Source organism: Azolla caroliniana, unplaced genomic scaffold (assembly GCF_043228905.1).
Source record: "Azolla caroliniana isolate FFs.n. ecotype wild unplaced genomic scaffold, voAzoCaro1.0.p SCAF_12, whole genome shotgun sequence".
NCBI lineage: Eukaryota > Viridiplantae > Streptophyta > Polypodiopsida > Salviniales > Salviniaceae > Azolla > Azolla caroliniana.
In genome coordinates, this window is record NW_028230447.1 from 17,244,929 (window position 1) to 17,272,626 (window position 27,698).

The 27,698-nt window shown below is 37.5% G+C and overlaps 4 protein-coding genes, 1 long non-coding RNA gene and 1 other non-coding gene across 6 annotated transcripts; 4 read left to right on the plus strand and 2 right to left on the minus strand.

The window, feature by feature from the left end:
• The first annotated feature begins 2,629 nt into the window (after nt 1-2,629).
• LOC147857278 (uncharacterized) lies at nt 2,630-4,028 on the plus strand. Its single transcript, XM_087328635.1, has one exon. The coding sequence runs from the start codon at nt 2,878-2,880 to the stop codon at nt 4,018-4,020; it is 1,143 nt and encodes a 380-aa protein (XP_087184761.1). The 5' UTR covers nt 2,630-2,877; the 3' UTR covers nt 4,021-4,028.
• Nucleotides 4,029-6,597: 2,569 nt separating this feature from the next.
• On the minus strand, nt 6,598-6,670 carry TRNAK-CUU (transfer RNA lysine (anticodon CUU)). Its single transcript has one exon. It is a non-coding gene; the product is annotated as a tRNA-Lys (tRNA).
• A 1,763-nt stretch (nt 6,671-8,433) lies between these two features.
• Nucleotides 8,434-10,101, plus strand: LOC147857280 (uncharacterized). The gene is made up of 2 exons (XM_087328830.1): nt 8,434-8,569; nt 8,971-10,101. Exon 2 carries the CDS (start codon nt 9,016-9,018, stop codon nt 9,889-9,891), a length of 876 nt encoding a protein of 291 aa, XP_087184956.1. The 5' UTR covers nt 8,434-8,569; nt 8,971-9,015; the 3' UTR covers nt 9,892-10,101.
• A 205-nt stretch (nt 10,102-10,306) lies between these two features.
• LOC147857281 (uncharacterized) lies at nt 10,307-14,099 on the plus strand. Its single transcript, XR_015530648.1, has 2 exons — nt 10,307-11,747; nt 13,799-14,099. It is a non-coding gene; the product is annotated as an uncharacterized LOC147857281 (long non-coding RNA).
• A 91-nt stretch (nt 14,100-14,190) lies between these two features.
• PNSB5 (NAD(P)H dehydrogenase 18) lies at nt 14,191-17,249 on the minus strand. The gene is made up of 6 exons (XM_087328831.1): nt 17,179-17,249; nt 16,547-16,718; nt 16,145-16,208; nt 15,847-15,909; nt 14,713-14,771; nt 14,191-14,531 (listed from the first exon to the last, which is right to left on the minus strand). Exons 1-6 carry the CDS (start codon nt 17,247-17,249, stop codon nt 14,385-14,387), a joined length of 576 nt encoding a protein of 191 aa, XP_087184957.1. The 3' UTR covers nt 14,191-14,384.
• Nucleotides 17,250-19,302: 2,053 nt separating this feature from the next.
• On the plus strand, nt 19,303-23,085 carry LOC147857283 (S-adenosyl-L-methionine-dependent methyltransferases superfamily protein). The gene is made up of 2 exons (XM_087328829.1): nt 19,303-19,723; nt 22,291-23,085. Exons 1-2 carry the CDS (start codon nt 19,308-19,310, stop codon nt 22,940-22,942), a joined length of 1,068 nt encoding a protein of 355 aa, XP_087184955.1. The 5' UTR covers nt 19,303-19,307; the 3' UTR covers nt 22,943-23,085.
• The last annotated feature ends 4,613 nt before the right edge of the window (nt 23,086-27,698 follow it).

Here is a 27,698-nt window from a genome sequence, read left to right on the forward strand (position 1 = left end):
CATGAGTCGTGACTAATAACTATGCTTTCAATGTTTCATTTCTAAATTCCCGAATCCCCCCTCTTTCTCTTTTCCCACTCTTTTCTCTTTTCCCCCTATTTTCTCTTTTCTTGCTTTCCTTCTTCCTGCTCCTTCTTCTCGCTTCCTACTCCCTGTTCCTTGGTCGTTGCCCATTGCTCCCAGCACGCTCACTACTCGTTGCTCTCTATCGCTTCTTGGTGATTGCACATCTACTATTTGCCACCACTCTGAGGTATGTATTTGTCTCTCTTTTTTTCTATTTCTCGCTCGAAAGCATTCCTCGCTTATTTGATTCGGGTTCGATCCCCACTTATTTGAGGGGTGGCCATAGTCATAGGGGTCATCATGGGCGGCAATAATATGACAAATCAATCTATTTGTCTCTCCTCCTGCCCTCCCCTATTCTTGTCTTAACAAACGGTGAGAGATCACAAATTATTACAAGAAACTAATCTCATGTTTGGACGTATTTTGTGCTTGGGCATTGGCCAGCCCCCCCAATAATTCTCTTAATATCGAGTATAAATGCAGCTGGAATAGCACTTAAATTTAAATCTATGACTGGCTAATCTCCATTTCATATGAACTCTCGTAGAGTAAAACATGGTCTCATGTTCTGCATTGAGGATACAATCTCATGTTGTCATCCTTACTTTCGATATTTTCTTGGAATAACCCCTTTGAAGTTCACACCACTTGATTGGCTTTCTTCCCGTTTCTAGATGTACTGGGGCTGTGCTCTTAACCCCCTAAATGAAGGCAGTGAAATCTCTTTTATAGTTTGATTGTTTCATTCCACGAGCTTGATGAAATGCTTCCTCCCATACCTTTTCTGTAAAGTAGAATTTGTGTGATGCATGCATACGAATGACATTGTTGTAATCTCCCATCTTTGGGTTGTGCACAAGTGCCAGATGCTCTCAAATTCATAGTTTGAATCTGTGTGGTTCCATTCACCATGTATTCCAAGTGTGCTGACTAGGTATGGCAACATTGAGGTGTTTCAAACTGTGAACCACTTCAATTGCCTCCTCTTCATGATACTCTACAGGCTATTGACTGTCAGATTAGACATTGCTTCTCACCATGAACTTGATCTTAGGCACTTTGATTGCTAGGTCACTATTCTCAAAAAAGGAAAGATCATATCTGGAAGCGTTTGCAGTCATAGTTGATAACATGTCTGAAGTACAACATTGTCTGCATAAATGTGTGTAAGAGCATGCTTGGTTTATGTGATGCATGCATACAAATGACATTGTTGGAATCTCCCATCGTTGGGTTGTGCGCAAGTGCCACATGCTCTCAAATTCATGCTATGAATCTGTGTGGTTTCCATTCACCATGTATTCCAAGTGTGCTGACTAGGTATGGCAACACTGAGGTGTTTGAAACTGCGAATCACTTCAATTGCCTCCTCTTCATGATACTCTATAGGCTATTGACTTTCAAATTAGACATTTCTTCATAGTCTTGCAATTCAAGGACCAAAAGTGTTTCTATGTAGACTTCTATACCATGGAACTTCGGAGGCACAAATAGTGCAACAACTCCCCACACCCATCCTAAGAACTCTTACCGTAACTTCGGATTTGTATGTGCGTGTAAGCTAATGTGAGCCTTCATCTTTCTTCGTTTTTTTTTTGATAGATTGGAAGATCTAGAGTGTAAAGTATCCTTTATTGCCCATCTCATCTTTGTTTTTTTTCTTGGTTTGTGAATTCTCTCAGTTTCAAGAGTATGTCCTGCCCCAAAAAACATAGATCACACCAACCTTCTATTAAGAGTGTGTTTTGCAAGAAAGCACATCTTAATGATACTCCAAATAATGATGAAGAGGTTGTAACAAATGTAAATGTGTCAACATCTTCTTCTAATAAAACAAAAAGAAAGTGGAGAAACCAATGGACTTTGCTCCACCCATGGGCATATTTGACAAAGTCCTTATTAGGTGATGAAAAAATAAAATGCATGTGGTATGAAGATGCGAGAAGGAATAATGTTTTTATAGATGGTGGATCGCTTAGCATGTAATTGTCATCATTGAATGAGCATTCTAAGTCATCCGACCATGTAATAGCAAGTGTTAGGTATCATGTAAAGATACAAAAGGAAAATGCAAATGTGAAAGGCCCAATGGATGACAAAATTTCAGAAATCATGCATTTAGAAAATGAGAGGATAATCTTATGCATGAAGTTGGTTCATTTTTATGCTTGTAATGATATTCGATTAGAGAAATATGTAAAACAATGCCAGTTACAAAGAGAACTTGGTACTCCAAATGCCCTTGCCTCAAATGAATATGGTGTTTATGCTAATGCTAAATCTACAAGAGAATTCTTAATGGCTATTAAGAACCACACAAGAAAACTCTTGTATGATGAAATTCGTGGAAGTCCATTTTTCTCCATCTTGATTGATGAAAGCACTGATCGGACATTGGAAAAACACCTCATTATCTATGTCTTGTACTTAAGTGAAGGTGGCAAAGGGGAGCCACAATGTAAATTTGTGCGTCTTCTTCCGGTGGAAAATGGGAAAGTTGAAGGTGTCTATAATACTATCAATGAATTCATTTTGGAGAGCAATTTAGATTTTTAAAAACTAGTGGCTTTTGCAAGTGATGGGGCATCATCTATGGTAGGTAAGAACAATGGAGCAATTTCTAAGTTTCAATCCATGATGCCTAATATTTTGGGAGTGCATTGCATTGCACATCGTGAAGCACTTGCCATAAAAGATGCATATATAATGTCTCATGCACATGTGTTTAGCTTCCTTGATGCATTTGCAAATAAAGTATACTCTTGATTGGGAAAGTCAACTAATAGACACAAGGAGCTAAAAGAAATAATGAAACAACATGGTAAGGGTGATTTGAAGGTGCTTAAAATTCACTCCATAAGATGGTTATCTCGAGGGCAAGTAATGGAGAGACTAGTTACACTTATGCCTGCAATTTTAGAACAATGGGAAAAACATGAGAAAAAATGGTACGAGTATGCCACTATATTCCAAGTGCAATTTATGTTACACCTATTGGCAGATATTCTTGTGGAATTAAATAAATTAAATGAGCAGTTCCAAAGGGAATTAATGGATGTAACTATGCTTGGTGTTCACTTGGATATCATCCATGAGAAACTTCGAAGACGATATTTATCTTGTGAAACATTTGGCATCGGGTCTATGTTTCTTGTGAACTTTCTAGATAATGTGAAAGATCGCATACTCACATATATTGGATGTGATAATGTTACTCATTCACATCCATTTAAGTTTATACCAATTCCAAACCCAAAGGAGGTAACAAAACGATCAAGAAGACTAGTAAGTGGTCTTGATAGTGAGAATGAAGATAGTGATTTCAACTTGAATATGTTTCATGGTAATGTGGAAAATGGTAGTTTGGATGAATGCATTAGCATTGGAAAGGACTTTGTCCAACATGTTGTTGATGCCTTAAACAATCGTTTCCCGGATGTTACATTTTTCAATGTTGTAAAGTTGTTTAATCCGTCTTCATATCCCATTGAGGAAAATGAAAGAGAGAAAAAGACTACGGAATGGTTGCACAAACTTATTGGGAAGTTTAATATTGATAGGCAAATTGTTGACATGAAAAGATGCTTCAATGAACAAGAAGATTTTGTTGGTATGCTTGTTAGAATTGCTAAAGGAAGAGGAATGCATGATGCATGGGATATTTGTTGCAAAGCACAATCTTGGTGGCAATTATTTCCAGGTATTATGCAATTGTGGCAACTATGTATGACTATTCCTATTAGTACAGCAGCATGTGAAAGAGGTTTTTCACGTCAAAATATCATAAAAAATGATATTAGAAACGGTTTATCTTTGGAAACTTTAGATGCTTTGATGTTTATATCCTTGAATGCTCAAGATACATCAAACATTTGTTGGAGGGATATATTTAACCTTTGGTATGAAGAAAAAGAGAGAAGGATATTATCATTGAAGTTGACACATATTTGACAATGCTTAATATGAGGAGTCATAGTATGATAAACATTTTTTGCGTTTTTTGGGTTTTAAGAAATATATGATGATTTAAATATTCAATTTGTATGATTTCATTATCTTTGTGAGGTAGTTATGTTTATTTGTGTATCTTTGTATACTTTCTATAGTTCAAGCATCATATGCTTTTCATTATTAAAACTTGTATGTCAAATGACATGTTGGTTTTGGCACTCTCATGTCATATGACATACATCTTTAAAAAGTGCCCGTCAAAAAACTTAAAGACCAACCTGTCAAATTCAGGCCCTGGAGGGAAGCATAAGCAAGGATAAGAACAGGCCGGATGGAGATTCTGATTGTAAATGTGACTATGATAGGGAAGGGGAAGTAGGGATAGAACTCGTGATCGTTTAAGTGGAGATAGAGATAGAGATAGACGACATGATCACACACTGGACGGAGACTCTCAAAGTAATCAAAGATCTCGTTCACGTTCACGCTTACCATCTAGACCGAGAGACCATGGAAGTGGACGACACAAGGATAGAGAGGGTTCAAATCACTATAGGGATAGTTACAACAAACATGATCCCTCTCATGGCACACCCACCATTTCTTCAGTTGCACCAACACACAACCATAGACACATACATGTAGAGAGGGAGAGAGAGAGAGAGATTAGTGATGGAGAGGGAGAGGGAGAGGGAGAAAGAGAGAGACTTCTTCTCAAGGGGGGTAGGCCGTAGGGCATGCCAAGTGTTGATGGGTGATTGGTTCCACCCCCCTCCCAAGGGGGTTCGAATGTGAGGGGAGAGGGAGAGAGACACAAAGAGAGAATGAGAAAGAGAGAGTCGAGACAAACACTATTGAGGGGTAACTTCACTATATTTCACTATATTTCTCCTTCTTTTCATGCCCCATGGTGGGGGTTTAAATAGTACAAGATCTAATCAAACATTATAAAAAGCCAAATGGGGGTAGTTACACCTACTTACCCCACCTCACATTCACACATTAACCTTTCATATTACACACCTTACACATTACACTCTTAACCCTCCCGTACACTTATACGGGTAACAAATCTAGACATGTGCAAAGAGGAACCTTGCAATGTTATCCATATATATTGTGAAATGCACATAGAATCAAATTACCTTGCCTTGCTTCTTGTCTATGTGCATTCACAATATTTTGGGCCTTTGATCGTATTCCTCATTAAATTAATCTTTTATTTTCAAATTAGTAAGTTCTTGTTCCATAAAGAAATTGTTTATATTGTTCCAATATAACATCAAGGATAAAGGGCATGCTTTGGCAAGTTGTTTATATTAAACCTAAAATTTAGGCTTGTTCTTTACGTTGTAATTAGCGCTAGGCACGATTCAATTTTGGTTTGGTTTGATTTCTTTGCTTTTGGAACCAAACCGAACCAGTTATATAAAACAAAAACCAAACCAAACCATTTATGAACTCTCAATCCATTTAAACCAGACTGCTTACGAAAAGGTAAACCAAACCATTTAGGGAAAAGTTAAAACCAAACCAAACCATTTAATAAAAAATTTAAATCTAACCATTTAAGTAAAACTAATTAAAATTTAAATAAATAAAAATACATTAAATTAAATAAGCATTTAAGTTAAATTAATCAAATCAATAAAAAACCATTAAATTAATAAACTATTAAGGTGAAAAAAAAAGTTAACCAAAAACAAATAAAACCTTTAAACCAAACCATTTTAACCTATAAACCGATAAACTCGTGTTTTAAAACCAAAACCAAACCGTTTATTAACCATTAAATTTTTTTGAAACCAGTAACCACAGCTTAACGGTTTGGTGCGGTTTGAGCCGAGACCGTGCCCATTGCTAGTTGTAATATTCTAATTTCATTCTTTCAGTATCTTCATACTTCTTGCTTAGTGGTTCCATTAACCTTTCCTCTACTACAAAAATAAGAAATATTGTATATCCAATTGGCTTGCTAAACATAAATAATTTAAACCCTAAATCAAAAGAGAAGACAAGAAAATTTAGGTCTATACATATACATATAATATATATATAACGCAACCTTGCATTGTCATGCATATAAATGCAGGCCTCATATCATATTCTTGATCAATTTCAGATCTCTTCGAACTGGCAAATCTCATTCTCAATGTTTGTTCCATGAAGAACTCCTTTATCTTAATCCAATATGACATCAACGATAAACTATGTGTTCTTGTCTTATATTATGCCCATCATTCAAAGTTGTTGTTTGAATGTAATATAATAATTCTATCCTTTTAATATCATCCAACTTCCTCTTTAGTGGTTCCAATAACCTTTCATCAACTACAAAAATATGGAACATTTAATATTAAATTCAAGATCATTGTTTGCAATGTTATATTCTTATTTTATCCTTCAATATCCCACAAGTTAAATGTTATTGCCTTATATTGAACCCAACATCTAGGGTCATTGTTTGCAATGTTATATTCTTATTTTATCCTTCAAAAATCTCACTTCTAGCTTAGTAGTTCCATTTACCTTTCCTCAAGGACAATGAGAAGGAATATCATTCAAACTCCTTCAAGACACCGACCATGGGGCTCGAACCCATGACCACAAGGTTAAGAGCCTTGCACTCTACCAACTAAGCTAGGCTAGCTAGACATTGTCATAATATATAATGTGGGCCTTTGATTATATTCTTCATAGATTTTTGTTCTCTTTTCACTCGTGAGCTCTTGTTTTCTCACTTGGTCCATTAAAGAATTCATTTACCTTAGTTCAATATGACATCTAGGATAAACGATGTGTTCTTGCCTTATATTGAGCCCAACATTAAATTTTATTGTTTGAATGTAATATTATATTATTGTCTTTTTTATATCTTCCCATTTCCTCCTTAGTGGTTCGTAAACCTTTCCTCGACTAGAGAAATAAGAACTATTTAGTGTTCAATTGAGAGTGATTTGTCAGCAATGGGGCTCCAACCCATGACCACAAGGTTAAGATCCTCGAACTCTTCCAATTGAGCTAGACTGTCTAGGAAAAGCAAATAAAATCATTACAAGCATTAGAATAAAATTCTAGATTTTAGACATATCATAGCGGAACTTTGCAATACTATACATATCTCTCGCATAAGCAGGACCTCAAATTCATGTTTCACTACCTATTAACGAGTTATTAGATGCAGGAGTTGATCCGAAAGAGATACCCTTCCTCGTGAGCTTATTCTAAATCTAAACCTTGAAAGAAGAAAATAAATCGAAAAATAGTGGGTAAATAAAAAAAGACACTTACCAAAACGATGATAGGCCTAGAGAATGTTATTGCATTATAGGGTCATGACTATACAAACCTAGCAAGTTCAAATTGGCGTAGCATGAAACTATGAAAGCAAAGGAACCATGAAGATCCCACAAGTCCGATATTGATTTTTTTACCATCTCACAGAATCTTACGTCTTTTCCATCCACAAAATCTTTCAATCCAACCAGGAGAGACTATAACAAGGGGATTGATCCAGGACAAACAGTAACGATGGGATCGATATGGGACAAGCAGTAATGATGGGATCGATATGGGACAAACAGTAATGATGGGATCGATCCGGGACAAGCGGTAATGATGGGATCGATCCGGGACAAGCGTTACGGATGGGATTGATCCAGGACAAGCGTTACCGATGGGATCGATCCGGGACAAGCGATAACTGTGGGATTGACCCAGGACATGCAGTAACGATAGGATCAATCCGAAACAAATGGTAAGGATGTGATTGATCCGGGACAAGATGTAACAATGGTATCAATCCAAGATAGGCAGAAACAATGGGACCAATCTGGGACCGAAGGTAACTATGGGATGAATCCCATTATGACCACTTGTCCCAGGGATCAATATGGGACAAGTGGTCATAATGGGATCAATTTGGGACAGGAGGCAACAATGGGATCCATCGAGGACAAGCAGTAACGATGGGATCGATCCAGGACAAGAGGTAATGATGGGATCGATCCAGGAAAAGAGGTAATGATGGGAACAATCCAGGACAAGTGGTAACGATGGGATCAATCTGGGACAGGTTCCAACAATGGGATCCATCGAGGACACGCAGTATATCGATGCGGGATGGGATAAATCTGGGACAGAGAATAACAATATGGGAAGGAAGGATGCGAACTTTTTGAAGTAGGCAGCCAAAAGAATGTTTTGTCTGCCTCCACTCCGAATGAAACAGAGTATCAAAACAAAATCGCCCACAAAAAAATAGGTCCCATCTAATGTAAAAAAAAAAAAAAAGGCATGGGAAAAGGTCTGAGGTTACAGGTAAAAACACTCTGTTTCTTTCTGCCCCTCCACCCACCATTTCTCGGATTCATAACACAGGTTCCAACCCAAACACCACATTGTCTCTCTCTCTCTCTCTCTGGTTTTATTCTCTGTGTTTTCTTCCTTTCTTTCTTTCTTTCTTTCTTTCCCCTCTCTTTCCATTGTCATATTTTGGCTGTCAAATTGCTGATCAGATTTTGGAGATGTTGTTGCGAAAGATAACCAGGTACTTCTTTTTCCTCTGATTTTATGTTCTCTGCCTCTTACCTATCCTGTTTCCTTCGTCTGCTAATTTTATATGGATTTAGGGAAGTTTTCCTAGTTCCTAGGTATATCACATCTCTCGGTGATGATTCTTTCTTTGGAAAGTATGATTTTGAACTGTGTATGTGTGTCTCTGAAGGGTATGGAAACAGTATTTAGTGTAGGAGGGTTTCCTGTAGAATGAGATCTGTTGTCAGGATGCATAGTGTATGTGTATGGGTATGTGTATGGGTATGTGTGTGTATGTGTATGTGTGCATAGGCATAGGCATAGGGCATAGGTGTACGTGCATTCGTGTGCGTATATGTATGCATACTTGGAAATAAGATCACAAGTCATGTGTGTGTGTGTGTGTGTGTGCAGGCTAGGATAACCCTCATGTAAGAGGGTCTCCCTAAAGGTCTCACAATGGGAAGTGAAGATGATGATGATAGCAAGAAAGTGAAGCCTATTATTAGCACATGTGAATGGACTTCTGATGCAGTTTCTTGCCTTCTGGAGAAATACGGTGAGAAGTATCGTGTTGGACGGGGTTTGCTAAGGAATACTGATTGGGAGGAAGTAGCACATAGTGTGAATTCACTTCGCACGCTCCAGGGGCAGCCCAAAACAGTAAAACGGTGTAGGGACAAGATGGATAGCTTGAAAAGAAGGTATAAAACAGAGAAAACAAGGCTTTTGGGGAGTGGGGCTAGTGTGAGCACTTGGATTTTCTTCAACAAAATGGATGAGATCTTGACATCTGTGTCCAAACCTATCAGGGTCACTCCCAAGAAAGCCAAATTGGTCACCCTTCTGAATGCAGAAGATCACACTGTCGCGCCCAATGACTGTGAGCATGCGAATAGCTCATCTAATAGGCCTGATGATGAGTCCCTTTCCACTCCAACAAGAGAGAGTGACAGTATTAGTGGCCAAGGGCGGTCTTCTCAAAGGAAAGAGAAAATACACTTGGATGGTTCCGAAACTGAGTCGTTGGACAATGATGAATCTGATATGCCGAGCCCAAGTGTGGAGGGAATTCCGAAGAAGAAATTAGAGCAACTCTCTGATACCATTCTTAACATACTTGCAAAGAGGAGGCAGCAGGCAAGCTCTCATCCAATCCAGGCATTAGCTGATGCCATAGTTGGGTTCTCAGATGTATATTCGAGGATTGAGCTAGCAAAGATGGAAATCTATACTGACTTGCAACTTGACATGGCCAAGCATCAAAGCAGGGAGGGAAGTAGGAAAAGGAAGAAAGCACTATCTAGTTTTTCTGGCTCAGAGATGATAAGATGAGTTCAACATTTTCGTTCCTTTTCTTAGATATGGATCACCCTCATGACTTGGTATATATAAGATTGACTAATGAGGTGCTTGCACCTTTATTTTTGAACTGAACTATTGCTATTCGACCATCTCATCCATGTTTTTAAAACAAGGATGGCTTCTGAGAGCTGTGCATGCATGGAATGGACCTTCTTTGTGTAATTTATTCTTTGTTTGATCTGTTGTGTTTGAGAAAGGATATTCTCCTATCAGACCAAGAAACAAGAAGGGGAATTTGTAAATTTGAGAATGTATTTGTATATATGTGTATTAGTCTCAATGTTCACATTCACCTATATAATGTGTGCATATGGCCATATACATACGAACATGTATATCGACAGGGATGTGAATGTATGCATATATACATATGGATCTGGATATCTGTGGGCATGTGAATGTGTCTGCCCGCAAAAAAGAGTGTCCTTTTGTTGTGTTTGGTTAACTTGTTCAAGAATTTTCAAAGTCATATTGTACTCATAAATTATATAGGGAAAGAACATATAGAGCATGCTCAGTGGCTTGATTCTACAATTTATTTATAACAGGGGGGATTCTTTGTGGGAAGCTGTAGAGCCCAGAAGTCAAGAGGCGTTCTTACTTTCTTGGACTGGAAACTTGAAAGCCATAGTAAAGTAATTCTTTTATAGTCAGTGGTTGGTGTTGACGTATTTGTGCTTATCTTGTGGAATACTAGATGAATGTATCTTGTGCAAGCCATCTGCTCACTAGTAATGTGAATATTGGATTTTCCTAAAATAAGAATATCTCTCATGTGCTATGTGAAAATGGCATGTAGGCGGAGTAAATTTTGATTTTGTGCTATGGTTTTGTTCTCCTTGATGTGGAAATTCAAGAACACTTCTTCATTTTGCTGTGCCAACAGCCTGAGAAAGAACACTGTTTGTGGATGTCAGATTTATCTCCTACTTCATAACATTCAGGTTGTACTTGTATATGTCTTGGAGGGCATACAAATCTATTGATCTCGCACTTGTCTCTACAAGCACAATTATGTGTGGTGTTGTGCTCTTTATCCTAAGGTGCCAGCATAAAATTCTTTGGTGTATTTTCTTGATTTCATTCATTCTGAGAATTAGATGAAGTATTTCCCCCCCCCCCATACCTCGGTTCCATCTAAAATGGTTTGCACCTTGCAAATATCAAAATTGTTAGCCCTGATCTCCCAGCTTCTTGTTGTATTGTGTTTGATTTTCTTAAATTCTCATTCATTTTAAGAGTTGGATGAAGTAATTCTCCTGCACATCTCTGTTCCATCTGAAAGGATTTACATCACCCAGGTTTGTAAAACCATTTCCCTGATCTCTCTCCTTTGTACATACTGTATTGTCAGTGTACATACTCTCAAATCCATAATTTTAAGCCATATCTGCCTCCATTCTCCATGTGAAAGGTTTTGCATGGTTACTTGGAATGTCAATGCCCAGGTATTTATAGCTGTCCACTCTTGCATGGCATGCCCATGTCAATGGAATATAAACAAATTGTCAGTTCTATTGGTGTTGATTATTGTCATTTTGGTCGTGACCACAATTTCAGTTAGACCACGATACTCACGAAATCCTCGTATTGCATTGAGTAATCTATGTACTGTTTGTAATATGTAAGCCATAAGTACAGCATTATCCAAATAGACCAATGACAGGATTGGGAACAATGAATGGTTGTTTTGTGTTCATGTTTCTGGAGTGCTCCATTTATTATCTCATTCATGTTATCAATGCAGAAGTTAAAAGAAAGATGAAGACAAATGATGAACGATTCAGAAGAATTAGTCACAAACATACAGCACAAGAAGTCTCAAGGTAATTATGCTTTTCTAGCTTTGCTGAAAAGTTTTGTGGAAAGGAAAAGGACATAGTAAAAATTGAGAGAATACAAGCAGATCTGCCCAATAAGTGCTTGCATATACAGCCAGCTCTTTGATCAGCCTTGATGGAAAATGCGGTGAACTTGGAAAAGATAAAGAAGTTTTCCATCATTTTGTGGCCTGAGATGTGGTCTCTTGGACGGCTCTCATCTCAGTAAGTGCTCAAACTGGATATGATAAGGATGCATGGAATGTTATAAAGCTATGTGGATAGAAGTCCTCTCTCCGGATGTGATCATTTTTATTTGCACCTTAAAAGCATGTGGCTAACTAGATGTGTTCAGTATAAGGCCAAGAAAATACATGGTAAGGCCAAGTCAGAGTGTTTCAGTGAAAAAACAATACCCCCCTTGTTACTGACTTGATCGATATGAACGCAACATGCGGTGCACTATCAAATCTACTAGAAGTGTTTCATTAGCTTACAGTTAAAAATGCGGTCTCTTGGATGCCTCTTATCACCAGACACGTCTAGTGTCAACACGGTGGGGAAGCATTGAAATATTTCCAATGATGGGAATATGAGAATCTCTCTTCAGTACTTTTCTTTCCCTATTGCATGGATGTGGTGGCACCATCATGCCATTCGATAAGGTGAAGAAATATGTGCCATGCCATGATTGTTTGAAATGTTCCTTGGTTCATGAAAAGATCTTGATTTGCACGTCATTGACTGATCTGCATGCAAAATATGGGGCACTTTATGCTCGAGGTATGTTTGATGAAATTAAAGCACCAGCATATACCCGCTTGGAATGCGCTAATCGCCAGATATGCTCAGGTCAGAATGATAGCAGAGTCATCAATCTACAAAACAGTTGAAGATAACATTGAATGAGATGTGGGTACATTCGCTGTAGCTCATAATGCAGGTAATCACTTGGATCTAGTCGAGCAAGGGCGATGTGCACATGCTGTGGTATATTCCCACTCTAGAGCATTGAATTTGCATTGTTGATCTTTTCGGTCATCCAGGAATTTTTGGCATGGCAGTACTGATGATCAAGGGAGGAATACCCATCTTTTCCTTTTCAGAAATGGTAGTATTACCACAACAGTACATGTTGTGAAAATAGCATGCGGGGTGAGACAAGAAGAATGCTAGAATTTTGGCTAGATCAAACCTCTAGAAAGTATTTATGGTAGAAATATCAGATGGTGGATCTTAGTCAGGTTTGCATAGGGTGTTAGAGAGACATTTCAGGGGAAAAGGATCAATGTGGTCAGTGGCGAAGTCTCCCACCCATTATGTCTATAGATTGATCAGTACACCTGAAGAAACATAATGTTACAAGCGGTAACCCACTAACAATCAAGAACCATATACATAATGATATTTTACATCATCAAGTTCGTGATATAGCTGAAGGAGTTCATGTCAATAGAAAAGAGAAATTGCACATAATCTTGAGGAGCAAGAAACAAGAAACCAAGTTCAAGCTCTCTAAGACCACCTTTTGAAAGAGGCCAAAAGGTGTAAGTGTTTTTTAGTGGCTGATATATGCTCACATTCATTAACTCTGCCTACTTTGAGGTATACTTCTTATCAGCTTGATTAGCATTTCATGTGTAAACTGTGTTTAGATAGCATCAATATAGATGAGAATTTTGGATAGAATTATAATATCTAGATATCCAGTACTAGTACCTCCATCAAGTGTAAAGTTGTAGAAAATGTGTACAAGCAGCAGAAACCGTCTATTGATATGTTATCATGTTATATGAAGCCTATGATTCTGCAATCATGACCCCGTTAATAACCTTGACGTGTTTGTATTACACAGAAGTGTGTACAAACTCCCTAAGTTTGTGTGCACTAATATTACATGACTTAAATGTGGAAACAAGCTCTTTATGCATTCCCAAATCAATAGTAGAGAAGTTCTCCAAAATGTCATGGCAAATTAGTTCAACTATGAAACCTTTGTTTCAAGAGAGGGTGGGTGGTGGCAAATCATCTTAGATATTGAAGTTTTGAAATTGCAGGAACTGTAGATGCAAATGTCAACTAAGGCAACGATGAGAAGCATCTATGCTTGTGTCATTTAAGAGTGGGTATGGACAACCTGACCCAAAGAAGAGCAAAATGTTATCTAACTGTTGTCAAGAGTCTTAATTCCATTCTGCATCTCCATCAAATGTGTGTGCAAGAATTGACAACTTGACTCAATTGTTTGATATGAGGTCACATAAAAAAAGGTAAAGTAAAACTTATGTAGAGGTTGAGTCACTGTTTAACTTGTGATTTAATAACAAACATTAGTTAACACAGGTCATTGCACACAAGAAATCGATGCTTTAGTACTTTTCATGTTCATAATTTGAGTAGCACATTAGATTCATTGCACCATGACATTTACCCCATTAACAATTTCAAATGGTAGAATCTGATCTATTAAGAAGTCTATCTGCTTTAGATATACAAGCTGCAGACCATTGAATGAATCGCCTCAATTGTGGATATTAATACAAAGATACATTCTTGCTGTGTTTATGAAACATGCCCCTTAAGAAGCGAAGCTTAGACGGCATAAATAATTTGCCAAGGATTATCATACAATCGAGATCCACTTCATTGCTCAACAATTTTTGATAATCGATTCTTGCGTCGTTCTTTGTACACTTCAGGTGGAAACTCGTGATCAAGCTCTGGCTTGTTCATTTCTATGCCAATAAAGGCAAAGATGAAAAGCACTATGGCAAGGAAAATGTAATCCACCTAGGCAATGGATGCCACATAAAAATTCAGATAAACAAGCTCATGCTATTCATGATACATCTACAAAGAAAGAGGTTTAACTGTCTCATCCGTGCCTATATATATGATAAAAATGTGTGCACATGAATATATGCTGACATGCAAACATTGATTCCATGATTTGAATAGTTCACACACATACCTCAACGCCATATGCCATCATCAAATACAAGGCTGGTAAAGTTCCCCATGCAAGAACAGCTGTAAAAACATTGGCATTGATCATTTGTTCCCAACACGTTATCAACAAGATGAGAAGTTGAATCAGTTTGCTTCTCAAGAGAGACATACACAAACTACATTTTACAAACAAGCATTCAATGGCATGACAAAATGTTTGAAATAATCCAGGGCAATCAAAATCTCATTAAGTGAAAGGAAAGAATCCAAAATCCCCTAACTTGCTGCATATTTATGACAATACCCCTGACATTTAGTAATTTACCAAAAATTAATGAAAACTAAGTGCATATTTCAAATTTTTACTTCAACATATACTATTGTCCACCATTCCAGATGCAAAAGAAATATGGAAGCAGGCAAGCCACTCTTGAGATCTCATTTAGAGAGACTATTAAGTGAACAAAAACTGAAAATATATCATGTGCTTTATGAACATTTTCATTTTTCAAGATTTTTGGAAACTTTTGGGTGTTTTCTCTGATCAAAGTTTCCAAAAGTTTTGCCCAAATTTTTACAAAAGAATTTAGAATTTCCCACAAATACGCTAAATGCCACAGAAAGTCGAAATATTAGCACAGCTTTTTCTATACTTTTAGGGCTTCATAAGGTATAAATCCACCCAATAATTTATAATAGGGTTCCTTATTACTAATACGAATGCCATTCAATGAAGACCATTGCAAGAATTCATGGTGGAATTCTCCCATATTAAAACCACCAACCTTATACCATGTACTGAGATTTGACAAACTCCTTCCACTCTAGGATTCTTGAAGTTCTTTTATTTAACCAACATTTTTATGTGTTCCAGATAATGGTTGTAGCTTTGGCCGTATCGACCATAATTCAATTCATTTGATTTCTCTCCACATACATATTACATTTAATTTCGTTTCATTTATTTCCAAATGTATATTGTATTTCATTCACGTCCTTTCTCTCCACATGTACATATCACTTCATTTCTATCTCCTCAAGTAGATTTCATTTCATTTCAGTCTCCACATGTACATTTCATTGCCCTCTCCATGTTTACAGATGATTGATTGCATGTGCATTCTAAATGATAAACATAGAAAGATTGGGTACCTACCTTGGCCACCAGTGGGTCCACCAGCTGAAACAAACACTTCCTTGATAGCCTCCCAGACATCAACTGATTAAATGAAAACCCAGAGAGGATTAGAGAAAACAGCAACATACATTAGTAAACATGTCAAAGCATTTTCAAGGGAGTTCCCTCTCTATAACTATCTGAAGTTTTCTTGGTTCTAGAAGATCTTGCAAAGAGAAAATAAGCATATGATGTGACATTAGGGTTTATGGTAGAACAAGAGAAAAATGTATGAGGTCAAATGAAAAACTATGCCTAAAAGCCAAATTGGACTCACCATCAGCATCTTCTTTGTGGAATGTATGATGCCCATCAGCATAGCCATAAGGAAAATCCTCCATCTGCAAGATGAGAAAACAAAACAAAGAGGTCCATGGGACTGAATACCAACAGCAAACTGCTGCCAGAAAATGGAAATAATTGACGATGATGATGGTGATTGTGTAAAAACTAGGGGTTTTCTCTATTTTTGGCTAAGATAATGCTAGAGTAGTCCATCATTGGGAGGTGCAACATTCACTACTATCCGGCGGAGGGTGGTCTTTGGGAAACTTGTCTGGTGGTGGTGACGATTATATCGATGAATGAGGACCATGACCATGACCGTGATGGTGATTATGATGGCCATATTGATGATGAATGATGAATGATGAATGATGATGATGGGAACTTATCTGACCAATTCTTCTCCAGCTGTTCTGAGGTCATCAATACCAGAGCTCTCAGGCAGGTCAGGTTCAATTCCGTAGACTTTATTTGCTGCCTTCAATGGTGCCTTCACACATTGTCTTCTTAACAACGCATTTTCCGATACAAACCCTAGTGGGCAAATAATTTCGGGAGACCTCCACCTTAGAAATTTTAACCATCAGTTAGATAATGCAAAGACATAGCTTCTTCCATAGCCAGGAGTAGAGGAACATCAACAATACCATTCAAATCAGATGAAAGCAGAATGAACACATCAAAGACACTACTAGTATTAAGTGAAAACAGTACAAAGCAATCAGAGATATCAATCAAACTAGGGTAAAACAGATATAACCCAAGATAGAGATAGCTCAGAGTAGGTTAATCAGAAGGAATCCATAAAAGATATATACCACTCAGCTTGGGTAACAAAAGAAAGAAAGGAAAAACAAAAAAAAGAAACAGAAAGAACCCATCAAATGTAAAGAGTCAATGAGATTCAAAGCAGAAGAGGAAGAAGAAGGTCATCAAAGGTATCATTTTCACATACATATAGGTTTAAGACAGGAGGAGAGAAACAGGGAGGGGGTAAGTTATAAACTTTTTCCATGATTTGTTTACCTTGAGATCACAGGAGGGGATGTCTTGGCAGAGGTGGGTAGCAGCAATCCACAGGTTGTCAAGGATGCCATGGGCAAAGGCAAATATGGCAAATATGGCAAAGGCCAAAAGCAAAAAAGCAATGGCTATGGAAGCTTGTGGCACTCAAGGGGTTCCCCACTGGTGGTTTTCAAATCCTTCTCTCTGATGGTTTTATGATTTATCTTCCATGGCACAATACCACCCACCCAAACCACCTCTCCCCTGTTTCCCTGATTGTGTGTGTGTGTGTGTGTGTGTGTGTTTGTGTGTGTGTCCATGGGGGTGCAGGGCAGGTTGTGTGTGTATGGCCATGGCAGCAGGGGCACCACACCAGGGTGCCCATAACCGAAACCCCAGCCGGCCGATTCGCGCCCGCCCAAGGAAACAAAATACCACATATGCCCAAATGAATCCCCGATGTCCGCCCACCCGTCTGCCCGCCCATGCTTCGTGAGCTCCATCTATCGATTGTTCACCCAAGGAAACAAATATACCACATATGCCCAAATGAATCCCCGATGTCCGCCCCCGCCCGTCTGCCCGCCCATGCTTCGTGAGCTCCATCTATCGATTGTTCACCTGCTTCACCAACCCCCCCCCCCCCCCCCCCCCCGACGATTTTCTGAGCCGCTTCTAGCGTGTCGAAATGCTTTAGCAGAAGCTGGCTAATTCATTCTTCTTGCATTTTTGCCTTGTTCGGAAAGTTGTTCCGGCGAAGATCAGTTTTTGTGAGAGCCTAAATTGGACTTCCGTAATGGGCGTGACATGTCCAAAAAATCGTGTTGTGGTGGAGCCCATTTTCATTATTGCAGAGCTCAGGAAAACATGTCATGACTCTCTTCAAATCAAACGAGGGAGGAAAGAAAAGGAAAAAAACGGGATCCCGATAATAACATACTCTTATCCATATATCGAGTAAGTGAGTGAATATAATCTCTATAGAAAATTAACTCTCTTAAGAACATTTTACATATTGGCATGCACAAATTAGACACAACAAAAGAAGGTGGATGGTAAACAAATAAGGAAGGAGGATGTTTCGGGAAAAGTAACTAGATTTCTAAGAAACTTTTACAAGGAGATAGGCAAGCAAACAAACCAAATTGAATGGGTAGATAAACTATGAATCAAGTAAAGGGAAGAAAGTCTAGGGAAAACTGATTATCTTTCCCCAAAACTTTTGTATGGAGATGTGTCGGTAGAGAGGTTGGTGATGCCAAAAAGACATAAGAATACAAACAAGCTACATGGTGAAGCAAACAAGTGATCGCTAGGACAAAGAAGAAAAAGTTGGAGACGTGTGGAGAAATGCGGACAAGATGATTGATCATACTAGAAAGACAAATAAACAAACTAGATGGCGAAGCAAACAAGTGAGTCCTAGGCTAACAAGAAAATATTGGAGAGAAGCATACATTCACACCACAGATCACGAAGATATCGGAGAGCAGATCAGGACGTCGAGCGGGAAAAAGAGAGCGAACAATGTCACCAAGATATCGTAGAGCAGGGCAAACGAGGTGGCGAGCAATGTCTCGAAAAGCCAACTGACTCAGGGAGCTTCTTCCGTGACAAGACGGAGACAAGAAAGTGGGCGTAGCGTCTATTAGGCGCACATCCATGTGGGCAAAGGCGGGGGTGAAAAAGAGGCATAGACAGTAGGAACTTCCGCAATGCATCCAGACGACGGGAGAGGCAAGTTGGCGGGCACACGAGACCCAGACACAACAAGACAAAGCCTAGTAATTTATTAGAGCACGTGAGATAGGGTCAAGGACGCAGGCGATATCTATCAGATATACAGACAGGAGACCACAACACACGAGTCCATATACATAATATATATAATATATATATAAAGAGAGAGAGAGAGAGAGAGAGAGATCAAAGTGCAGAGACCAGACCATATATTATATATACATATAGAGAGACATAGAACCAAAGACCAAAGTAGACCTGACTTGACTTGACTTGACTTGACTATAAATAAATAAATAAATAAATAAATAAATAAATAAATAAAAAAAATATATATATATATATAGAGAGAGAGAGGGAGAGCAGTCCACAGAGAAAAGAGAGCAGAGACTGTGGCCATGGCCATGGCTATGGCTGTGCCTTTCTCTCCGCCCAAGCTCGCCATCATCATCTCCTTCTTCTTCTTCTTCTTCCTATCTATCTTCTTCTTCTTCCTCCTCTCCATCCCCAATCTCCTTCCCCTCCAACTCTGCGCCCCCCAGAATTCGGATCTGCCTTCTTCTTCCCCGCTTCGCTTTGCCAGTTCGCACCTCGGGGGAGGAGTAACGGAGCCGAAGAATCATGAGAAGAGAGAAGGAGATGGAGATGGAGATGGAGAGGTAGACGGCGTGTATTCAGGTCCCTCCGAGGAAGATCTGCGGTGGCTCACAGCTCAGCTTGATAGAAACGGAGTGAGAGAAGTACCTCAGAATGCAGAAGAATGGCATCAGATGCGTAAAGGAATCAATCCTCGCACAAGAGAGCAACAGATAGCAGATCTTCGCAAGTAAGCTAAAAGAAACGAAACATTTTTAAAAGATGCCTCTCTTTTTGTTGATTTAAGACAGTAATTTGGTTAACACAATAAGATTCTCCTCAAGTAAGTTAATAAGATATATCAATTCCTAATTCTTGTTAATCTCTCGGCACACTGGTTACACAGTCATTTTATTTGTGCATATGTCCATTTTATTGCTGATTTAGCATCATACATTACTTCATTTTTAATGTTTTAACTTTGCATTAGTTGCATTTTTGTGGCTGAAAATGTAGCGAGGTTCAATGTGGCATAATGTACACTCAACATTTCTCGAATTTTAGTCAAAAGTTTGTCAACATTTGTTGCTTCTTAGGCCTCTTTTTATTTTATCAAATTATCGTTGCACTGTCTGATGCAATAAACACATCACTTCATTTGAATCCTGAACATTACATATATTCTCGTTCAGTAAACTTTACTAGAATGTCATCAATATTGTTGCTCATCAGAATACTTCTTGTTATGCTTGAATCAATGCATTGCTTCTTTTGTCATTTAGTATTACTTCGCTTGTTCTAGATAAGTTCAATTCTAGTGAAATTCTATCCATATTGTTGGTCATGCTGCTTCATTCTCGTCAAGATTAGTTCAAATTTAGTGGTCATGTAGCAAATTCTGAATTGTTACACTACTTCATTTGTAACTAAACATTCCTTCAGTTGTTCTAGATTAGCTCATTTCTAGTGGCTGGAATGCTAAATTTTATAATCTAGCGTTGTGATGTTGATCACGGTGTACGCGTGCAACGCAAAAAAAAAGTTGTGAATTTGGGAAGTAAGCACCATGCTTCTTGTCAAAGAAAGAGGAGAAACGAAATAGCTTGTATTGATAATTCCAGGATGATTACAATAGTATTTCTTGCCTATTTGATTACAATAGTATTTCACGTCTATATTCCCCCTTGATAAGATTACTCACCCCCTCTTTTATACATGAAGAAGCTGGATGCATGAGTGCCAAGTGTCACCCATGCATAAGAGGCAACTGCATTAGTGGGTAATGGCTTTAATAGCTAAAATATGTAATGAGGCACCTACATTAGTAGGCAATAACTTTAATAGCTAAAATACCTGATAGTGATAATAGCAAAATGTGCTTTGAATAGGTATTTAGCTTTAAAATATTTTACTCCGTATTATGTTTTTTCGTAGATTCAACTAGCTATTTACACATAATATTATCATCATGTGGTGACCGGTTCTTATCAAGTTATTAGCTATCGTTTAATTAAACAACCATTTACAAAGATTTGAATTAGTTCGTATAATTTGGTAGAGGTTATTTTCTCATCGTGGCGCGAAAACGTCACGACAGCGTTACTTTCTCTGTAAGCTTAATTTTCCTTTGTTTTCATTTGAATTAATTAAATTCTAGACGAGGCTCATGAATATCATTCCATGTTATGCCTTTTTTTATTACCACTTTTGTAATCTTAACAGTAGTTATGTAATCTGATTGCTCCATATTCATTTGTGAGATTAGTTTTAGATGTTAGTCTTGCTTATAAGATTCTTTGCATATGTGATGTGATATAATGCAATATTATACATAAGCTTTGGACAACAAAACTAGATTGAAGATTCTCTGTGCATGCATTCATTCATCCTCACCTCGCAATGCCCATTACATTTTTTATTGCTGATACATTACCTCACTTCTTATCATATTTCATACCTTTGTCTTTACACAATCTGTATGGCTATGTTCTAGACATAGACCTCCATACTAGCTAGTCATAGTCTACAATTTGATGCATGTACCTTACATTGCAACATTTGTTTGAGCTTAGTACATATTCAGTTACAAAACTGGAGTCTCTTTCTTATTATGACTTGTATATGCTTGATGGATTTATGGTTTGCTTGTGATACACTGCCACATTCGTTCTTTATTATTATCATCATCGATGACGAATTGCAAATGTTGGCTTCTAAAATCAGAAAAGGAAGAAGAAATACTAGATCATTTTTGTATCTTTTCCTTTTGATAATTGGAATAGGCATTTTTTTTTAAGTAATGTCCCAGGTTGTAGAATCTTAGCTTATCTTTCTGTAATTTTGATCTTTCCACTGTCCTAAGAAAGTGTCAGGATTCGCAACCTGCATTGCTTTCATTGGATACATTCTTTGGTTTTGAGACACATTACATTTTTCCATTTCCTGCACTGGGCATTGGAAATTACACTTCTAGTTTGCACGTGTTTGTTTCCATATTTTAGTTTCTCATTTATATGTCCCTTTAGCTCTCTCTTGTTTGAATTAATTCAAGTGTGTAAAACATCTTTGCAGATGTATGTAACGTGTATGCACATTGACTCACCAAATGAATGTCTTTCTAGTTGTTCATTGCATGAATACATAGACATATAGGGTCATTTCAAGTTGTTTTTGCTAGCAAGCTTATTAGAATTATGAGCATGATTATAAATTAAAAAATCAAATGCTCATGATTCAATTGAATATATTGATAACAACCTTGAAAGAGGAATAGCTTGCTTACATTTATGACAACTAAAGCCTCATTTTATGATTCAGATTTAAAGGAATTTCACATTATGAAGAAGGATTGAACCATACCGCTTTACCATGTCCAGCTGAACTGCTGGTAGAAGAACACCATAGTAATTATGGAGAACCATGGGCAGGAGGCCGTGATGTGTTCGAGTTCTTGGCAAAAGCTGTATCTTTGAGGCCTAAGCATCAGGTTCTGGAGATAGGCTGTGGGACTTTAAGAGTTGGACTTCACTTCATCAGATTCTTGCTTCCAGCTCATTACCATTGTGTGGAAAGAGATCATCTCTCACTAATGGCTTCATTGAGATATGAAATTCCCTCTCAAGGATTGATACACAAGAGACCACTCATTGTCAAAGGGGAAGACATGAACTTCGATAGTCTTGGACACACTATGTATGATCTAATATATGCGAGTGCTGTCTTCTTGCATATGCCAGATGCACTTGTCTGGACAGGGTTGGAGCGTCTTGTAAAGCTTCTGGTACCCGGTCAGGGTCGCATATTTGTTTCTCACAACATAAAATTCTGTACCCGTTTGCCTGTGGGAGTGTGCCAAGAGAGATTATCTAAGCTTAAGCTGACTTATGTTGGAAAACATACACATGATAGCTTGCTTTTCAATCATTATGAGATATGGCATGAATTCAACCAAACAACCTCTGTTTCTTAAAGAGTGCATTTGGTCTTTCAAGGTGATCTACATCCAATGATAGATCTGGTTGAATTAATGTCTCACTGATTTGTGGGAATTACAGCATCTCTATGGCAAGCTGTCATTCACATTTTCTATTCACATGTGGCTAGTGTCGTAGAGTTTATAGCCCTCATTTGCAAGCATTATGAGATGTGATATAAAGTCAACCAGACAAATTTGCCTTTGTTAAGCAGTGTTTTTGTTCTTCAAAGGAACTCTACATCAACGTATTTGGTTGTCCGAGAGTGTCTATGAGACAAACTTACATCTCACAGGGATGATGATGATCTACTGCCAATGATATACCTGGTTGTGTTATGGCATCCATTTGGCAAGCTTGTCTTTCACACTTTTGCTTGATCAACCAGAGAAGTTCTTTCTTTTCAATAATTATGAGATATGACATCAATATCATCAACCAGACAAGTTCGTACTGTGAAAGAGTGTTTTTGTTCTTCAATGGGGATAGACATCCAATGGGTACATATTTAGTTATGCCATGCTGTCTGTCTGCATGCCACAGATGTTCTTCAATGTTGATCTAGTTCCAACTAATGCAATATGTATTTTTTTGTGCCATACTGATATATGTCACCAAAGGCTCTTCAATGGTGATCTACATACATCTAATGCCATATCCAGTTATGTTTCGTGTATCTATATAGAAGACAGGTTGTTTTCATACACGTTTGTGTTCAATTGAGCTTGTGGCTTCTTAGGATTATAACCTGCATTTGGAGTTATTTTTTAATGACATGTGGGACGAGTTCTCTTTCGTTAACGATGTTTTATTACTCAATGGCGATCAATATCCAATGAGGCCTCCCTTTAATGACGATTGACATCACAAAATATCTGGTTGTATTTGGGGCATCTTTATGGTGATCTGATCTCTTGTGTTCACGCTTGGGTAGTGGATCCTTGAATAAATTCATTGACACGCTTGAATAATTAGGTATGCATATCCATATATCTCAAATGGGTGTGACAAGAACTAGAGAAAGTGGTCTTTCATGGGCACAAAAAGAAGATATCAAAAGGATTGTAGTCAATGAGAAACTTGTGTAGGCCAAAAATGCTAGGATGATGTGTTCGATATAGTTCATATCATATTAATTGTACCAACATTATTCACTTCTCATCCTACCATTGAGGCTCACCTTCTCAACAAGGTTTCACTCTGATCCTATATGAGTGGTCCACATTAGCCCCTCACTTGTTATCTTTGCCATACCCAATGCTAAATATTTTCTCGCTTGCGAAATGTGGAGAGCAAAAATTTCTAGTCTCTCTTAAGATTTTGATAGTCAAAGTGAGCTGAAATTAAACACAACTTGAATTGTAAAACATATGGTTCAAATTAGATTATTTATGGAGGATCCTGTTTAAGCTTTTTTCAAGGAAATTTTATTTGTGACCCTTTTAAAATCTAAACATTGATCTCTCATGGGCAGCAGCATAGAACAAAATTAAACCTAAAACTAATGTAATCCATTCTTATCTATGAAGGTCAAACACACTAAATATATGATACTCGAGAAAACAGTTTTTTTTTGCAAAACTTGTCCTTGTTAATCAAGCCAATGTTAATGAGGTTCCTTACTAATCTATAAGAAACTCCCACTCCCAAACTTTCCATACCTACATTTTAAAATAGAGAAACCTACACTAATCCAACATAGCTATTGCATACCATATCAATGCTCCACTCATCTCACCTAGAACTTACCCTACCAGGCTTACATAAAGTTGGGTAGTTCATGATAGCGAACACAACACGAGTATTTTGAAACCCTTACTTCCATGTTATCAAAGTCACCTACACTACCTAAGAGAGCCAGAGTGAAAGGTAGGTAGGCTACGTTTATGAAGACAAAAAAAAAGCTCAATAAACAACGTGCTCCAGATAATATTTTTACCTTTCACACAATGAATTCATCAACACACTTGCATAATAAGGTATGCACGTCTATATTTCTCACATGGGTATGAAAGTATTTACCACCGCTCATACCTTGCCAATTTAATAATTATTAATATCTATATCATCAAATTTGGTGCGATATGTATTGTGTTATATCACATCCTCTTTATTGTTAAGGAACTTTCAATTTGTCACACTATCTTTACCCATATCTAACATTTGTTGAATCATTATTTCATATAGATCACCACAACAAAACAAAAATGTTATTAAAAGTGACGAATTAATGTTGTAAAATGATGCTCTAAGCAATTGACTCGTAGAATCTAACAAATTTATCACAAAACGTAAAAATGAGCAAGTTTTGATATAGAAAAACAACCTATAAACGTTTGCTTAAATTTTGGCGTACATGTTGTCGTCCTCTTCATCACTAGGTTGGATCTCTTCTTCTTTCTCAACAAACTTTGTCCTCAGATTGTCATTTTCTTGTTATTTATTCATATTTAGGGAATGTATCTCCATATTATGGCATTTGTTTTGATGACATAAGTTCCAATCTTCAATACTGGTGCTTTGGCGCCAAATCCATCACAAAGCAAAATAGTGTCCATGACACTATTTACTTTGTTCCCATCTCCACCTTGATTATATCATAGGATATTCATGCTTTGATCCATATCTTGCGCACAAGTGGAGGGACCAAAGGCCTCTTCAAATTGCTCCAATTTTGTGCTCTATTAAGGCCTAGTCTCTAAACACCATCATATCAAGAAGAGTATTACAAATGAATCAAACAACTAAAACATTTTCTATGGTTCTTGAAATTGTATGTGTGCACATTGTCTTTCACGGTCACCAAAACCATGTGATAATCCAATATTCGCAATCTTAGTCCACATTTCCTACCAGAATTCCAAGGGTATTTCTGAAAACTATGGGCTCAAAGGGTCAAGATGTGATCCAAGGTGTGAACCCATTTGGGCAACCTGCCTAGCTAAGAGCCATCCACTCCTCTTACTCTTGCATTAAGCGATAGTTTGGCCAAATAAGGCCAATCACAATTGTCCTATAGTTGCTTGATATCTAGTGATCTCCACTCTTCAAGGTCAATACAATGATGTCTAGGTAGTAGGAAAACCTTCACACACTACCCAATTAAGGACATGTGCATGAAGTGAGACCAAGGTGTCATGGGATAAATAAAATAATGATCTTATTCTTTTTGGATTACAACCAATTGATTGTAGTTCTCATTGTATATAGAGTAAAAAGGTAGATTGAGTGCCTTTGTAAAGTTACAAACTATGTTTGTAAACTTGATAAATTTCTTTTATATAGATTATGTGTTAGTCAAGCCTACCATGGCAATCAAAGAGAGAACCACAAAAGCATGTGAAATGCACTTGTGATATCCACTTATAGAAATCATTGAGAGGATCCCGTAAGTATGTGAGACAAAATTAAGTTTAATCAAAACCGCATGCACATAATCCAAGTATCACCTATTTAAGATGTACATGCAACATGCAAAGCTTGTAAAATTTTAGGACATTTTCAAAGATCCAAAAATCCTAAATTGGAGGTTCCAATTTTGATGTGATCATTGACGCTCAAATTTTGATATGGTTATCGACACTGAAGTAAAGGCTCCAAATTTCCGAGACAAATATAAAATTAACAATCTCAAGAACTTGGAGACTTGTATGAGATATATTATTAGCTTTGAGTGAAATAGTTATTTTGGTTTCCCCCAACATTTATTATTGGTATCACATCCTTTAGGATTGATGTAACTCCTAAAAACGACACATGCATTGAATTGAGACAACAATGGCGCAACATCTATGGTCCACATATCAATCCTTAACTCAAAGACTAACACAATATATACATATAGTCCTAAAGGTAACCCTACCTCTACGATTTCTTTTGAGCTTTTGTGTGGATTCTGGAACTCCCTAATTTAGTGACTATGTCTAGACTTTACCCTCATGAAAACTTATGTTATAAATGATGGAACAAAAAACTTGGTCCACAGTATACCCTGTTTGCATGAGTACAATCTTGATAACACTATTGGAGATTGGCCAAAAATAGATGAAATTTCTTACTAGAAAAAGAATGAGCAACATGTAAAGCAATGATAAAAGAGTTTGAAAGCTTGATTATGAATATTCCTATTGACGTCCTTCATGATGTATCATGTATGTTACTTGGCTTCACCCCAAACCTGAAGTTCCTTCTTTTCACACTTCTTAACTTTTATTGTAAGGACATTGAAAGAAGGGGATAGTATCAAATTTCAATACTCATTTAATCAAAAGAGGAGGGAAAACCTTAGACATGGTAATGCCATAATCACATCTAAAGCAAATGGAGTGGCAAACAAGTGTGGAATGCCCTGATACTCTCCCAACCTTTGGTGTTTTCATTATGATGCAACTGGGATTTATATGGAAAAGTCTTTAGATCTAGATATAGAGAACCATATGGTTTGCAGCTTCTTTTGCCCTTACAGAAACATTTTATTTCATGTCTGATAATCACGTAGTACTTTTGGAGAAAACAATTATGTGCCCCTTTTCACAGAACTAGCTCAATGTTTAACATGAACCCTGATTATGTGCATTCAGAAAATATTCCAAAATAATAAATGTTTTTATAAATATTGATGAATGAAGTTTATCTTTCAAAAAACATCTCAAAAACTTTTTCTGGACAATGTTCTAGGTTGTGTACCTGACAACGACCAACTTCTACTGTAGATATATTCCAAAACAACAAAGTTACAGATACATATAGGGA